At 43.8% G+C, this 16,910-nt stretch overlaps 1 protein-coding gene across 1 annotated transcript in view; it reads right to left on the bottom strand.

The window, feature by feature from the left end:
• Positions 1–16,910, bottom strand: part of plxna2 (plexin A2) — a 162,684-nt gene that overhangs the window by 72,922 nt on the left and 72,852 nt on the right. The window contains 1 exon segment of the mRNA XM_018681933.2: positions 787–887. Coding sequence (XP_018537449.1) covers positions 787–887 — 101 coding nt within the window.

The following is a 16,910-nucleotide window of genomic DNA, read 5'->3' as shown; positions in this document are numbered from 1 at the left end:
CAAAGAGGGAGAGATGGAGACAGTGTGGAATGTCTTTCTGCTTTTTTAGTATTGTGTTGCATTCATCTTCTGTCCCCGGTCTACCCTCACCATCATTTCACTGAAGTACCATCACATCAGTCCCATTTACAAATGAATACTGCAATGAATGACTGATACAGAAAATATGACAAATATCCAAGTTTTTTCAAGCACTTTTATTTTTTTGTATCAGTTTTTTTCTTCTCCAGTCTGGCTTTCTAGAAGTTAGTTCTGCTGCAGTAGTGATTCACCTCCAGCAGGTGTCACTCATGGCTTCTACGCTTATTCGTACAGCTGCTGTTGTTACAGCGGGAGGTAAATATCCTCTAACTTGCTCAGAACACACACAACAAATATATTAGTAGACCATGTCCATTAAACACATTAAAGCACAATGAAGTTCTAATCAGGAGTATTATTTAAGTAAGTGAGTCTCTTTGGTCTCTTCTTGTTTGTCTTTTCAGATTCCACTAAGTCATACACAGACTGAATGGTCTCATTTCCTGTTAAGATCAAGTCATGTCAGAACAGGGCAGCAGTCACTATGGCTACAGCAAGCAGCTTTGAACCAGCTCTACACCTCTGAGGCACAACTATCCATTTCCAGTCAGACACTGTCTCATCTCCTCAAACTTTATTTGATCACTGAGATAAACATTATGGAAAATAAAAGCCCTGTCTGTCTTTGCGCACTGAATAAAATCTGATAAAATCTGTATGTAAAATATCTGTAAACTGGCTGGATGAAGACTAAAGAATACTCACATATTATGCAGGACACACCAGCCGCAGTGTGGATCCCCAGAGCTCAGACATTCTCCACAGGTTCCGTACTGCTCACATGACTCGATGGGAACTTGGGTAACCTAGAAAACACATTAAAGGGACAATGTCATGCTGTAGCCTGACAAACATCACAAGATGCACAAAAAGAAGCCTCAGGGTATGTATGTGTTAATGTGTGTGCACTAACAACATGTATTCAGTCACACACCAACAGATGACTGATTAGTATCTACTTTTCCAAATACATTTAAGAAAAACAAACCAATCTTCCTCTAAAATGTTATAATATACTAGACATGATTCCTCTGTCTTTGATATAAAAAAATTTCTAATGTTTTACATTGACCCAATGAAAAGAATGATTCATGACTCAAAACGTTTGGGTGCACTATGCCCCTGTATGTCCATGGGTGAGATGTCAACTGCACGGGCAACTGTTGCCTTTATCTTAAGCCAAAGAAACAGTAGTGAGCAGCTGGGATCAGTTGGCCAGAGAAAGCTGTTTCTCTGCCATCAATGAGCTTTTGTCTGTAACAGGGCATCTGTCCACCTAGGTGAAGCCTGTACAAACACACCTGCACACAGACGAGTAGTGACAGACATTTTTCTCAAGAGCGTGTGTCCAACTTATTACAAAAATGTAAAATGTGTCAGGAAAAATGTAATTATTAAGAATGACAGGGCAATTTGTCACCAGCTCATTTCAGTTTCAGCTTTATTAGAAAAGTATAACTGCAGCAGGACTATAAAAATTACTATAACTCTAGGAGTAACCTTTTTCCCCAAGCTTATGTGAAGATCAACTTTATTAAACAATACAGTAGTTTATTAAATAAAGTTTAAATAGATGACTGCAGCATAACTGTAAAACTGAAAAGTAATTACCAGAGCTTTACTGCAGGTTGTTTCTTAAAATATGAATGAATGAAGAGTAAAACTGGTAGTTCAAAGCAAAACATGTTGAAAGTGTCAACAGCAAAAAATTTGAATAAGCACTTCACAGTGCAAAGCAAACACACTCCACACCCATGAATCCACACTAATCCACGCAGGGCCGTTGGACTACAATCATCTGAATAAAGAGGAAACATCCCTGTGCTTAAGTTCTTATGCGATTGACATTAAACTTACACAAATACAGGGCTGAGAATTTACATTTGTGAACACAACACTCTAGAGAAACACATGAATCAAACACACATCTCCTCCTAGACAGCTATTGAGTGTGAGTCAGATAAGTTGTGCGATCCACGGGCTCCTTCTGTCAGTTTCTGTATGTAAAGAGTGTGCAAATCTAGCAGTGTCTCTGTCTGTCTGCCAAGCGCGGTTCTGTTCAGCCACATGGCCCTCAGTCTGTTTGTGCAGCACAGCAGTCTGAATGATCAGGAGGTCAGTGTGTGTGTGTGTGTGTGTGGTGTGTGTGTGTGTGGTGTGTGGTGGTGTGTGTGTGTGTGGTGTGTGTGTGTGTGTGTGTGTGCCTTTAAGTGTCCCATGGGGCTGTCCCGCTCACACCTGCATCTTACTGTGTCAGCGGGAGAGAACGTACACACTGACACAAACTGCAACACAAACACCATCACCGCTCAACAGATGAGCAGAGGCACAAGAAAAGCGAAGGCTGGAGAAGTGAATTTCAGAGTCTGACATGGATTCATTTTCAGTCCTGTCTGTCTTTCAATTTCCTGGCAATTGCCTTGTTGGATAATGACAGCAGCCTCTGACAGTGTGTTCCCTGTTCAGCTCCAAACCTCAGGCTCAGATCAATGCCTAATAAGTGGCCCCTCTGCAAAATGTGGGGGAGTGAATGAAGGGTGCAAATAACACCTTTTAAATGTTTTTCAAACCCTGTGCAAATCGCCCACAACTGGGTGATATTAATTGCTGTTAGCACCATGGGCTGGAATTAACTGTCAGCTAGGAAGAGATAACAGCTGGGTGTCCATCAGTGGCTTTTCTTTATTACAATATATCAAATTTACAAAACAGCTGACAGCAACATTTGTAACATGTGCCTGCTATTGCATGGCCTACGAAAAGCTGTGGTCGGCAAACCTGTCAGCTGCTATATGTATCCCAACCTATATATTTTTCCTTTGTTTTGTCTTTGCTCCTCAAAAGCTCAATAACCCTCCACCTGTCTGCCTGGTCCTAAACCCTGCGGCAACAGAAAGATGAGCCCAGGGGACAAAGAGAGCCATTGACACAGTGGGACGTTGATAGTCCCTGCACTGTGTGCCGGCTCCGCCACAGACACTCCTGTTAGATTAACCCCCTGTCACCTCAACAAACTCTATTTGTGTGTGTATGTGTGTCTTGCTTAGCTTTGGGACAAACAGGTGGCATGCTGTAATGAGCTGCAGACGGGGTCACATCAGCAGCAGAAGCCGCAACTGATGACAAACAAGCCCACCAGGAACGAGACTTGGCTGGGGAAACAGCAACTCAGTCTGTGTGTGTGTATCGCAAAGTCTCTGAATCCCTCTTAACCCAAAAGAGCCTCCAGATCCTTCCCAAAACATGTGCGAGGCTGGTGAAACTTTATAGTATAACTTTCACAGAGGCCCAGCTCCATGAAAGGGTTACAGTGAGGAGACAGCTGTCAGTGGGGGGGGGAGTCAAGGAGTGGTGGGGACGGGGGTGTCCCTTATGGAGTAGTGTCTAAGACAGACACAGCCCGCTGTCAGCTGATATAGACTGAAACACAAAAAAGGTAAGGGGGGGCAATACAGAAGAGAGTGATGTAAACAGGAAAACAAAAACCTGAGGACTTAAAAAGCACAGAATAAGAGAGAGAGTGTCTTGTAGTGTATTTGTCTCTTTGTGTGTGTGTGTGTGTGTGTGTGTGTATGTGTCTGACTATATTGATGTTTAGACCAACGTGGCCAGTAGTGGAGATGAGGGGGGTGTGGGGAGAGAGAGGGTTGCGGTGGGGGGGGGATCACAGCAGCTGTTGCCCAGCACACGCTACAGTCACTCAACACAGCAGGGCTGCACAATGAAGCCCCTTCTCCCACTGTGCGTGTGTGCATGTGTGTGTGTGTGTGTTTACACACATGCACAGTGCCATAACGGATGTGCAGATTGTTGTTCCTCTGTTTTCAGGGAAGACAAAGAGGCACTGCATGTGATCTGATATTGCCTCCAACTTTCCCTGCTCTCTGTCTCTGTTTCCAAAGAACACATTCACACCCACAGCTGACCTGAGGTAGACTGAGCATTGTCAGTGAGACGAACTGTGCTCTGATAAATGAATGCTAATAAAATTCCAGCTTAAGATGACCTTAGCAGGGGGTTATTCAACCAGAGAGGCTACAGTGGAGTCGCATACTGCAGCAGCCTGGGTGACTGACTGACAGTCGAGGGTTAAAACAACAGCTTCCTCTCTTTCAAAGGCTCATGCTGAATAGGCTTCAGCTTCCATTATCATTGCCAAGCCCTCACTAATGCAGTGGTGTCATGTCTGTTACTGAAACCTATAGCTAGGGATTTGGGCTGCAGTATTAATGCCCAGCCTTAACACATCAACAGGCAAGACTTTTATGCAAAAAAGTCTTATAGACCTAAATCACAAAATTAAAGAACAGCTGTGGGGTGAAAAGAACATTCTTTGCTACGTTACATGATTTCTGTAATGACATCCTCTAAATTCAATTTGGCTCCTTTTGCTGCCATTTGGAGCCACTGTCATGAAAATTTTCAATGTAACTTGTAGAAATATTATTATTATTTAAAATCTTTTGCAGCTGTGTCTGGAGAAAACAACAGCTTCATAGAAAACAAAAAACAGACAGGTGACAGTACTGTCAGAAAGCTAGAGGTGTGAGCATTGCATAATAGAAGTGTTGCAGCCTTCCTAACATTTAAGAAAAAAGGCCAGAGGATAAAATTCCCATTGCACATATTTTCCTCTGTTATTTCTGGCCACCTGTGAAGATAGTGTCTGCTCCGCATTTTTAATTTCATTCTGAGTGAAGAAGAGCATAACAGAGGATAGAGGCGTTTGGCTCTGGCACCCAAGCGAGGCTGACAATGTATGTGCATTAGAGAGCAGCAGGACTGCTTTCATCTGGTCCTGCGTCTCCTCAGCTGAGAATGAATGGTGGCTCCATTTCAGCTCGTCTGCCCTGCTGCCCTGAGACCCAGCCATGCTCACTGCACCTCTGTGATGGATGGGGGCACAGGGGCAGAGTAGGAAGAGGAGACAAAAAAGAAAAACTGAAAAAGAAGGGACAAAAGAAGGACAGAGCGGAGTGGAAATGGCTTATTGCTCAGTGTTCTGATGAGACCTGGTCTCTGTGATGCCAAATGTGCCTCACCATGCTGAGCGAGAGGGAAAGCAGCAGAAAGAGAGAAATCCCACCGTCAACAGTAATGCAGAGGAAGCTATTTTGCAAACTGTTGCCAAGGCAACAGGCCTGGCTCTGACCTCAGGAACACCCCCACATCCACCACCACAACCACCACTACTCCCTCCAACCTTCAGCAGTGCACGGTAAACAGCTGGCACCTCTGGGACTTCCTGCCACCTACACCTCCTTTCAAATATGTATAGACACACACATACACACACACACACACACACACACACACACTGGCGGCTCCCCTACACCCTATCCATATTTAATGAGAATTAGCCAGGCTACCACGTCACTGGAATGAGGCACATCGATCATGAACACAATACCCATTCCAGCAGAGACAGAGTGAGAGAGGGAAAGCAGGGGAGGGGTGTATCTGTGTGTGTGTGTGTGTGTGTGTGTTTGAGCAGACCTAATGACAAAGGCACAAAAGCAGAGCAAATACTTGCTGCTGAATGAATGAAAACCAATGAAATCTACAGGCCCCTGAGTCCCTCAGTCCCACAGTGACCCTGCAGCCTGTTTCCTGTGTCTAGGTGAACTACACAAGGATGGCTGAGCCCTTTCCCAAACTGGCCACTCCTTAATCTTTTCTAGTAATCCCTCTTTTTCTAAGGACAGTGACCACATCTCCCTTGTCTCCTTCTCACTCTCTCCTCCTCCTTCTGGTCCACTTTTCCCCAACTCACAAAATCCTTCCAGTGTACTCCCTAAGATTCAAACAAATCAAGTCTGTAGTGTTATGGCAGAGCCTTCTCATCCAGCTTGTCGACATCACAATAACAATAACACTGAAAACACAGAGACTTTGCATTGAAAACAAGCGCTATCATTACCCTCTTTGTTTAACTTGTTAGGCAGAAATTTTGAAGACTGAAACTGAGAATAAATTCCCTCACTAGGTGTTTTTGCAGAGTGACTGAGGTCAGTCAGTGGTTCAACCAAATCATCAATACCCATCCTGACCCTGAGAAGAGAGGTGAGGGGTTCTGTTGAAGTGTTTGTGTCTAGTCCGAGGATAATCAGGCCTCAAGACTCACACCAATTACAACCAGCTTGATTAAGGACAAAACAGGGGTTGTCAGGGGGGTGAGCGGGTGCTGATCCCTTGGAGGCCTTGAGCTGACTGTGGAAAGACACCACAACAGCTGGCAGCTTTGATGACAGCTTAAAACCCACATTCCAAGAGCAAATGTGTAAAAGTAATTAATTACAGCCACATGTGCACATAATGACTGCACATAAAAACCCTCCTCATCATGTACATAAAGACTACAACCTTTATCCCCTGGGGATGTGCTGTTGCTATCAGTTGCTCTGTTCCACATTGAAAGGAGCTGCTTTTAGAATCTTGTTTTTGTTGTTGTTCTTGTTACAGATGTCAGAGGCCTCCCTGACAAGTCGTTTGGGAGAAACAAGTTTTGTGTAGAAATACACAATATTGATTTTCCTCTACTGTATAACATTTAGCAAAGAACTGTCTGTAGCGCTAATGCAGGATAGGTTCTGAATAAATGGAAGTTAGGAGAATTAACTGGGAGCTACAGCCCCATTGTGTGTTAGTGCATTTTTTGAAGGTCAGACCCTTTTTATACTGGGTGGTTTTCAGAATAACTGATTTTAAAATAGAGGAGATAGCATTCAGAGCAGACATTACTCATTGATTTTGAGAGGCTAAACCTGGGAGGGAGAAAAGGCTGAGGCAAAATGAAATGATACAGCTTGCCTCATCTACAAACAGCTCCTGTACTCCAAAAATGATTCGGTGTGAAAATGGGAGCTTTTAACCTTTATTGTCACTGCCAGCTCTCTCAGCCCATCCTTCCCTTATTTCTATTCACCCCCTCAAAGACAAAATGTACACACAGAAACATGTACACTTACATTCATTTTGTTTATTGGATTTGGTCTGAGCTCCTGGATTTAGGTCAATTGAAAACATCAAGACACTGTATAGCACCACAAGGCTGATTTAAAGAAAATTAAAGGAGGAAAAAGCTAGCAGCTGGTCATAAGGAGGCATGGCAAGTTAAACACAACAACCCAGACGGCTTCACTAACTCTCTCTGAATTGATACTACACTATAGTGGATATCTAGCAATCACAGTTTGATCAAGCAAAGCTGCTGTTTCCAAATCCCAATGCCAAACAGCATCAGAAGCCCACCAACACCCGCCTCCCCCTCCGCCCCATATTCAGACTTTAACCCCCCCTGTATCCCCTCAGTCCCGGGTTGGTCTGGTCCCTGGCAGCTCATCAGAAGTAACAGACTGGTAGGAGACAAACTGCCAGGCAGTGAAGAAGGGGAGGAACAGGTCAGGCGTGCGCCTTCTGACCGCAGTTTGAACTCTGAAGCTGAGTGGCCATTATGTGTTAACGCTGACCCAGGAACGATAACTATGTATTTAATGTGGAAATAATACAGTTCAGTGTTTTCTTCAGGACATCTCTCATGATGAGCAGTCATTGTTGTGGGGACTGCAGTGGAATTCATGTGGTCAAGACTTTGGCCTCTTTTTCTGAGGGATTGGCGTCTCTGTAGGTGGCGCTCATGTGTTAGTCAAGTTGCTCAGGCTAACTTCTCAGTTTTCCCTCATGTTATTTCAAATGAAATGGTACTGCTGGTGCTGGAATAAACACATATGCTGCTCGAATGAAGTATGTAACAAAGAGTGATCTAATTATCAATGTAAACGATGTCATGGTATACGTATAAGGTTCCATTACTGTGTGACAAAGATTGGCAAAAATACTATTGATATGAAACTGTAACTGTAAAACCCCTCATCCTCTCCCCCCATACAGTAGCCCTGAGTAACACAGATAAAAATCCCTTCTTTTATGGATGTGAATGTGGACATACATCAGAACACACACACCACACATTTGCACCAATATGGCATTGAATTTCAGCAAGTGTCTGAAGGCCAACTGTATGGATTAGAGACTAAGCAGGGCAGTGGGCAATAAGGAAGGTGGAGGAGGAAGATGAGTCTGTGGAACTGTCTCCTAATCTCTGTTTGTGTGTGCGTTTTTTTTTTTAGGTATTACAGATTAAAGGCCTAGAGGGAGGAGTCACAGGGGGGCTGTGAGGCAACGAAGGGAGTGCGACCACAAAAATAATGGAGTGAGGGAATCGACCAGTGAGGAGGATGAAAAATCCAACCAGTCAATACAGCTAGGAGTGTATCAATTATGTATGGCTTCAATCGTCTTTTTGGGCAAGGAGAGGAGGCGAATAGGTTAGGCTGAGAAGGGGGTGTGTTTGCGTGTGTTTTGACTGCGTGTGTATGTGCTGTGCGCTGACTGTGTTTTTCTATATACTGCAGACAACTAAAGCTCTTGGTGCCCGCAGCTTTAAAATGCTCACAACACTGTTCAATAACTTACATCAAAAACAATGTTCATAAAAAACAATAGCATGGCAAGACATCTGACTTTGAGCTACTTCTCACTGGCTCTCTCTTTCTCAGTCATGACTGCATTTTCATCCCTAATATCCAACCATAATGGAATGCTGTGCCAAACAATAATCTTAGCAGAACCATGGAAAAAAAACACACACACATTAACGTACTTACAGTACGAATTACTTAATGATTTTACTTAATGGCACAATGTCAAGCAGGGCTAATGATACCTCCAGAGCCTTTACGCCTCTCCAGATCCCATATGCACCCTCTTATACAAAGGTAAAGATGTTAAGATGGATATTGCTGATATGATCTGAAACTCCCTGGCTCTTTCCCTGGCCCTTTTCTCGTCTTTCTTTTCCACTTATCTCCCCATCTCCTCCCCCACTCTTTTTTCTCCTCCCCCTTTTTCCCCTCCTGAACCCACTCCTCTGCGCTCCTGTGTTCGCTCTCCTTTGCTGCTCCCAGTCGAGGTGGCCTCTTTGCTCAGTAATTCAGTCAGGGAGGCTAAAAGGAGGAAATTACATCCATGCTGCCTGGCCACTTTGAACTCTCAGCCCCCCTCTACCCGGCTTGCTCACTGGCAACTGGTTTAAAGGCCCACACTGACATTTAAGAGATGGAAACAGGGAGCTGTGAAAGTGCCTAAGAGTGTTTGTGAATGTGTATGTGTGAGGGTGTGCACTCATGTGCAAAGACAGCTATAAAAAGTGACACACTGACATGTCATGATGAAACATCCTGGTTTATATGCTTAAATTAGATTTAACCTTATTTTCATACCTCAACACTTTCTAACACTGGAAATGCCTCTTTTTTGGTAGTTAAAACAATGTATGTCTCTGTATCTTAGTACTTATGCATATGTACATCATGTGGGCTAAAACACCTCTGCAACACGCTGCAAATGCAGCCTGTGAATTGAAGGTCTTCTTGTCTAATGAAGTTCTACTTCTTTTCTGTCACTCTGGTTTCATACCAAGCAATCTGCCTCCACTCAGCCACCATCAGACATAATATGAAACTGGGCACTAATTCTAAAGGTATGGGGTGTCTGAGCAGCAGCCACTTCAAAGTCTAATATGACTCATTATGACTTTAGCAGTGGGCTGGAAATCTTTAGTCACTTCTGATAAAATGGTTGAAGCAGTGAAAGAATGGAGTTCAAGTGTGCTTAACCTGCAGTTGAGGGAAATTAATGTATATATAGTTGAATATACATAAGTGAGTTTGTCTGAATGATGCTTACAGAGTACATTAACAACCTGTTACTTACTCATATACTTAACACCTGCCTTCTCCCCCATTTCCTCTCTCTCTATATCTCCAGATCAGTCCATGTCTATGGTAGTCAATTCACAGTGTCTGGCTATATACCTGTCTCATTATTATATCTATTCACGTATTTGTTTTTCTACATGCATTCAATTGAGCTGATTTTCTTTTCTGTCAGTCACCTATTTTTTACCCACACATAGACTACTTGTGTATGTGACGTCCTTGTTGTTTGTCGCTCCACTGTACCTCTGTGTCTTTCTATGCATCTTTGGCTTGTCTGTCTTAGTCCAGCGTTTCTGTGTGTGTCGCTCAGCGGGATCTCAGACTGTCAATGCAGCCAGTAATGAGGTGTATGCTTCAGTCAGCATGTGAGGAGTTAATAAGGAAGCAACAGAGGCCATCACACATCAACAGGCATGAGCGTGTGTATGTGTGTTTGGCGAGGGTGTGAAGGCTAGGGAGCCTCCCTGGCACACTTAAGGCTGTCTGTCGACCAATGGGGGTATTGATTTGGAGGGGGAGGCAGACAGAAATGAATTCTGATCCACAGAGGGACTCCACAGTGCATGTCTGAGTGTGTAAGGTTTTTTTGTGTGTCTGTGTGTGCATGTGTGGGTAACAGTATGTGTGTGTGCATGCATGTGAGCATGTCTGTTCTCTTTGTCTCAGCGTCTCTCCCAGTGTACATGATGTACATACAAATGAAGGGTTTGGTTACACCCCACTGCTCTCAGGGCTGTTGCTTGTGCATAAGTGTAAGCATGGCACGTGTGTGTGTTTGTGCCTCAATGAATGTTAGTCTGTGTACATGAGAAAGAGAGACAGATAGGGAGGAGGGGCATTGATAACTAGGCTCAGGTGGTAAGGGACACTTCATCTAATCCCAAACTGGGTGCGTACGAGTACATGTGTGTGTTGAGTGTGTGTGTGTGTCTGTTTATGAGTGAGGAACTTGCTTGCAAGAATGCATGCATATATGCATATGTGCACTGTGCATGTTTGTATGTGTATCACGCACAAAATGTTCCTCAGCTGGACCTCAGATGTGATATGTTAATGAGATTCTACAAGTATTACTGAGGCTGAAAGACCTCCTCAGTCCCTATAACAGCGCCGATGATTTAATCCAATTTGATTCCATAAGAAATACATAGAGACAAAGGCTATGGGCAAACACGCTCCTGCAGTGGAGAGAAAATTATTAGATTTGCCTATAAAGAAACTCTGTGGGGTGAGAAGGAGAAAGAAAGCAGTGACTGATCTTCGGTGGTGTGTCTAAAAGTGCCTGGCTGTCTTTGTTTGGCAGAAGAGGAAAAATCAACATAATGAGCCCAAACTGCCTTTGTGTCTCACTCTCTCCGTCTCTCTTCTCTCTCTACCCTCTGTCTCTTTCTCTCTCTCATCCCACAACTCTCAGACAGCTGCTTCTGTGCAGCCAAATTAACTGCTCCCCAGTTGCTTTTGGAAAGTGTGAAATAAATAAGTGTTTTGCCTCTGAGGTATATAGCGTTTTTGGTTCCACATGTGAACTTTAAACAGCTCCGGATGCTTCATCCATTCAGAGTGTAGGTAACAATATTTGTCCACCAGAAATATGTCGTGTAGTTTTTCCATCCCAAATCCCCCACACAGCCCCATCCCTCACTTTGTGGCCCTATCTATTACCACCATGTGATCCTTCTGGCTCCAAATATCCGATTTACAAGTCAGCAAGAAGGGTAATATTTCAACAGGCTGTCGGCAGATGCACTGTTTAAATCACGGGCCTTATCTTGCCTGTGCTCTTTCTAATATTTTTCCTCAAATATTGCATTAGGAGATATGTTATCCATCCTTGCACATTCATCTTCATTCAATGTTTGTCTGTGTGCGCGTGTCTGTTCTAGCACATCTGAGAACAGCTTTGCCCACCATCTTTAAGACTGACAGCAAATATTTTCTCTAATATTTGGCATGTGCAGTCCTTATATGTGAATTTTAACATTTACTCTTTACCAAAAATGCAGATTCAGGTCCATATACAAGCTCTCTCAACAATGACTATCACTTGGGTAAACAGAGGATCTGGGGCACACACGTCTGTAAATAATATCTATGGCATGATTTACAGATTTTAGTGAGTATATAGACAATTCTTCTGCTCAGCAAGAGTCTAAAATAGGACAGCTGACTTATTTTAACATAGTGGTAATAAACAGATGCAGACCCCCCCACACACACTGTACAATACTACATCCATCACTAGGTCTCAGGCTGACAGCTTTGTCAAAGTGAGCCGCAGGGGAGAGGAGAATGGCATTGTGGGATTGAGTCCTCCCATCGGACGCTGAACTGACAGGAGAGAAGAAAGGGGAAAAAGGAAGGGAGAAAGAAGTGGGGAAAATCAGGGAATATGTTGCACAACCCCGGCAAACAGAGAGGGAGGGAATGAGAAAGTGTGTTTGTTCTTCCATTGGGAAGAATAAAGGGTTGAACTACCATGGGTGGCGCATCAAAACCAGCACCTCTCCTGCTATAGCCTGTTTACTAAGACTGGCTCTGTGAAGGACAGACAAAGAGCATATTGCAGCCCTGGCAGCATGACCACATCACACAGTAAAACACACACACACACACACACACACACACACACACACACACACAGATACAAAAGACCTCCTGAGGGTCTGCCAAACTGCAGCAAATGAACCAAGGCCCCGGTTAGAACACACACAGCAGCAAATGTGCTCAGTGACAAATGCACGTAAGATGCATGTGTGTGCACACATACACACTTATTTACCCCTTTAGAAGGCAGCTGGTGGTGTAGTGAAGTGAGCTGTCAACCCGTCTCAAACAGGAAACATCAGCCCACAGTGAGTGAGCCTGAGACCTCTAAATAAACACCTTTACCATGGTGCTGGGGACCAAGCCTGCTGCTCTCCACCGATGTGTGGGTTCAGCTTCAAAACCTACTACACTACACTTCACTTGGTGATTGCATCTCAGTGCTAAGGAGGAAGGCAACTGACAGACACAAAAAAGGAGACAGCAAAAGCAAGAGTGAGAAAGGCTGTGTGAGACTTGCAGACATGGCCTCCCCCAATTATAGACCAAACATTACCACTCTATTCACTTTACTCTTCGCCTGGCTCCTGACAAACCCTGTCGTGATTCCTTCAACCGGCACTCGTGTTTCTCCCTGACACTCTCTAGGCTCTAATTAGGCTTGTAAATAATTATTGCAATTAAAGCCTACAATTAGGAGGAGTGAAGCACTGCCATTAGTTTCACAATAAATGTCATGAGCATTCTGCATAGGCACAGGGAGGAAACAGACAAATGCTGTGCCATTAGAGGCAGACAGACAGTTAGAGTGAAAGAGACAGAAAGAGAGAAGGGGGGACAAACTCACAGCTCTTAATTATAGAGCTGATTATTCTGGCAGGATGGCTCCTGGACTATTCCTTTGGCTCACATTCACAGTGACAAAGCGCGAATGCACACATGCACACACATACTACACACAAATGTGAGCAACGTACACACCTACCCATACAGTTTCAAAGCACATATATACACCCCCATATAGATGAAAGGAAAGAAAATTAAAAGGGAAGTTATTCTGAATTCAGCATATTAATACAGCACCACAATATCAAACAGACTGAAACTGGGGCTTAGTCTGAGATTAATAGCATTGTTTCTAGATAATGAGTGGCTTTAAACAAGTTCAAGGACAGGTTTGCTGTTCAGAGTGCTTAAAGCGATGATTTTCTGCCTAAAACTGACCATTTCTATGCAATGTTTACTTCTAAAGATTTGTAATTTATTGTCTTTATAATACACTGATCCATTCCACCACATTCAAACACGCACTGATCCTGTCCAGAATTTTCCAAGAAATCCTCAATGGTTCAACAATGTAGCAAAAATGCAGCCTGCATATATTTTTTTCAGGGAGCAACAGCCAACTGGCTAATAGAAAACTCTGGAAGACTGCAGACAGACAGAGACAGAGGTGTCAGAGAGTCTAAGGATCAGGTATCCTTTTCCTCATTATCTCATATTATGTCAGAGGGCCAGTGAGAGACTCCTGTGGGGGAGCTGGGGTGGGAGACAGCCGTGAGGTTTAAGCTGGTATTAAGGGATGTGCAGACACACACATGATCATAAAGCCAGACACAAATAAACCCGCCATAGGGTCTCTCATATGTGTGTTGAAATCAATTCATACTAGACTTGACACTATTGAGTCTATTTGGAAACCATTTCACCTGAAGCACACTTGTTTACTGACAGCTGCATGGTCTGCTACCACAGTCTGCTGGCATAGTCTCTGAATTCACAGCTTGTGTGGCGCGTTACTATGTACTGACCTCTGCTGATGTAGCAGGGACTTGGGTGTGAAGGTGGAAGAGAGGGAAGGGGGATGGCTGGATGGGGAAATGGGAGGTAAGAGGGGGTTCAGGCAGGGACCTGGGTGCACAGGCTTCTATTAATTAACAGCTTGATGGGGGCTGACAGGACGTGTGCTGCTATCAAATAATGAGGTTAGGATTGGCCAATGGTTCCAGGGCACAAAACCTGATTAACACTAATCCTGGCTTAAGTCAATTAACAATGCCTGCTCAGGGACTCATGCAAATGAGGTGCTTTTGTTAGGTAGGCTAACACTGAGGGAGCAAACAGAGCTCGACATTCAGACATGTAAAACATTGCCAGAACATAGCCGAAAGGGGGAAGGACACTCATATCGGTCATCATGATAATGAAATAGCTGACTAGCAGCGGTCAAGCAAAAGGATGCTATAAAAACATGATTCAATGAAGGGGTGTCTCTAACTGACCTGCTGAGTGACCCCTTCAGTTTGATGAACAGATTCAGTCAACCCTTGAACTTCCCACAACCCCTGAGCTCCCGATGCTGAGAGACAGCACATAAACAGATGAGGTGCACATGCATTAAACCAAACACATGGAGCATGTATGTCAACATACATGCACATAAACCTTACAACACGTCTGTTTGAGGCAGGGAATTGGGTAGACACAACATGGGCATGAATATTAACTGCCATAAAGGGAAATGTAAGTTGGTCAGTCAGTTCTCTTTGAAAAAGTAGTTCAAACCACAACTTCCTATTCAATAGCTGCAATGTCATATGATACAAAATCATGTCACTGAAAAATAAACCATTAATTGGCAGAGTAATTACTGTTGCGGGGGATGGGACTGGGAACAGAATACTGACTCTGAGTATGTATGAAGCTGCAAACAACAGACAGGCAAATAAATAGATAATTCCAATAATTAAAGCATAAAATAAAAAAAGAATTAAAATGTCAAGAAAAAAAACTACTGAATTCCTAGTTACTGAAAACGTACACTTAAGGTAAACTGCCACCCAGCTCGAGCAACATGTAAGTCAGACTAGTTTATTTACTTCAAACCACACAAAAACACACAAAGACACGTAGAAACATACACACAAAAAGCCCTAGATTAAGGGAGCTTGACAAGTGGGACAGGGATGAGAGCGGTTTCTTCAGAATGAAAAGCTAAATTGCATCATCAATAACATTGGATGTGCGTATTGACAGGGGAATTTATCCTAATTTGTCCAGATGTCAATATCAAGTGAAGCTGTCAGGGAGGCAGCAAAGAATCTAAGCCCAAGTTCCAAAGCTGCAGCTCCAGCCCCTGCTCTCCAGCTGCAGAGCACCTGGGCAAGAAAGCGGCCGTGCGATTGATTTGCTGGCCCTCACCCCTACGGCTGCCAAACTGACCCCGCTGTCATGCTTACATCCCAGATAAAACATGACTACCGATCTATCAAGGCCAGTGTCTGCTGTCTGACTGATAGGAGGCTATCCCGGAGATGTTTGTCGAAAAAACAGATAAATGCTAGTAAGCGGTGACCATTGTTCCTCTCTCATAACCAGCTCCAGTGAAGGTGGATGCAGGTGTGTGGTCCATATGTTGGCACATGACATTACATTTTTCATGCATGACAGATCCCATTTGACCTTTGCCTAAGTTATATAAATCTTTCTTAACTAATATTCACATGGTGCAAAACCCGACCGCACATTCTATAACAGAATTAAGAACATTCAGGAACTTATGAGAGAAAGATATCTCTTATACCCTGTGGGATGCAGAAAGAAATTTCACATTCAGAGGTAACAGAAGATAATATTCAGCATTCCAGTTTTAAACCTCAGTTGTGTGGGAAAAAAGTAAGAAGACTGTGGGACTTTAAAGAGTTGCTACTGAATTCAGCACATTCCACTGATTGCTCTTTCATCTCGAAAGCTGCCTCTTGATTGTCCTCTGTGCTGTAATGGTGGATAGTTGAGTTATTGGGACTCTTTGTTCGAGTGTCACTGATGGACAGATTGGTGAGAAACAGAGAGATAAGGGTCAATGGTCAAACCCCTGGTCTTGTTCACTCTCCAGCAGCTGCAAGCTAACCAGACTGCTCTGGGGCCAGCACAGGGTCGTGGGACGGCAAGGCAACACTTGGTGAGGTAGTGGTAGTTGCTGGAAAAGCCTTCACTACTCAGCCCTAACAGCAAACTAACAAATACTGGGAGGAAGGAAGGGGGGGCTCAGGAGAAGTACACACAAAACGCTAATCTTCTGTTCCTGTGCCATTTTGACTTTGTTTGTCCCACTGTTGTGTCCATTCTTTTGGCCTGAACCTTTGCCAGACTTCTTCCCTCCCCATCACATTATTGTTTCTCTTATATTAGATATGGAAGCAAGCATCTTCCAGTAAGCTCTGAAATAGATGGTTAAAACAAGAGCTGGGCTTTTAGGAAAAAAAAACCCACCCGGAAAATGACAAAAGAACATGTACACATACTTAAGCCTTTGAATGAGTGGCCTGGACATGAGCCAGTCAATCTGCTTGTTGTGGAGGGTGTAAACAGTGAACCCGGAAAACAAACGGCTCTCCGCCAACACTGCAAGTTGCTTTTTGTCTTTAAGTCTGCACGAGCTGTAACACCTACGGTGCATAGTGGAAGGCCTGCCTATAAGCCATTATGTGTTCCACGCCTATTAAC

This window comes from Lates calcarifer, linkage group LG6, assembly GCF_001640805.2.
Source record: "Lates calcarifer isolate ASB-BC8 linkage group LG6, TLL_Latcal_v3, whole genome shotgun sequence".
In the NCBI taxonomy this organism is placed as follows: Eukaryota; Metazoa; Chordata; class Actinopteri; family Centropomidae; genus Lates; species Lates calcarifer.
Note: the sequence above shows the minus strand (reverse complement) of the source record. Positions and strands in the feature narration are given on the sequence as shown.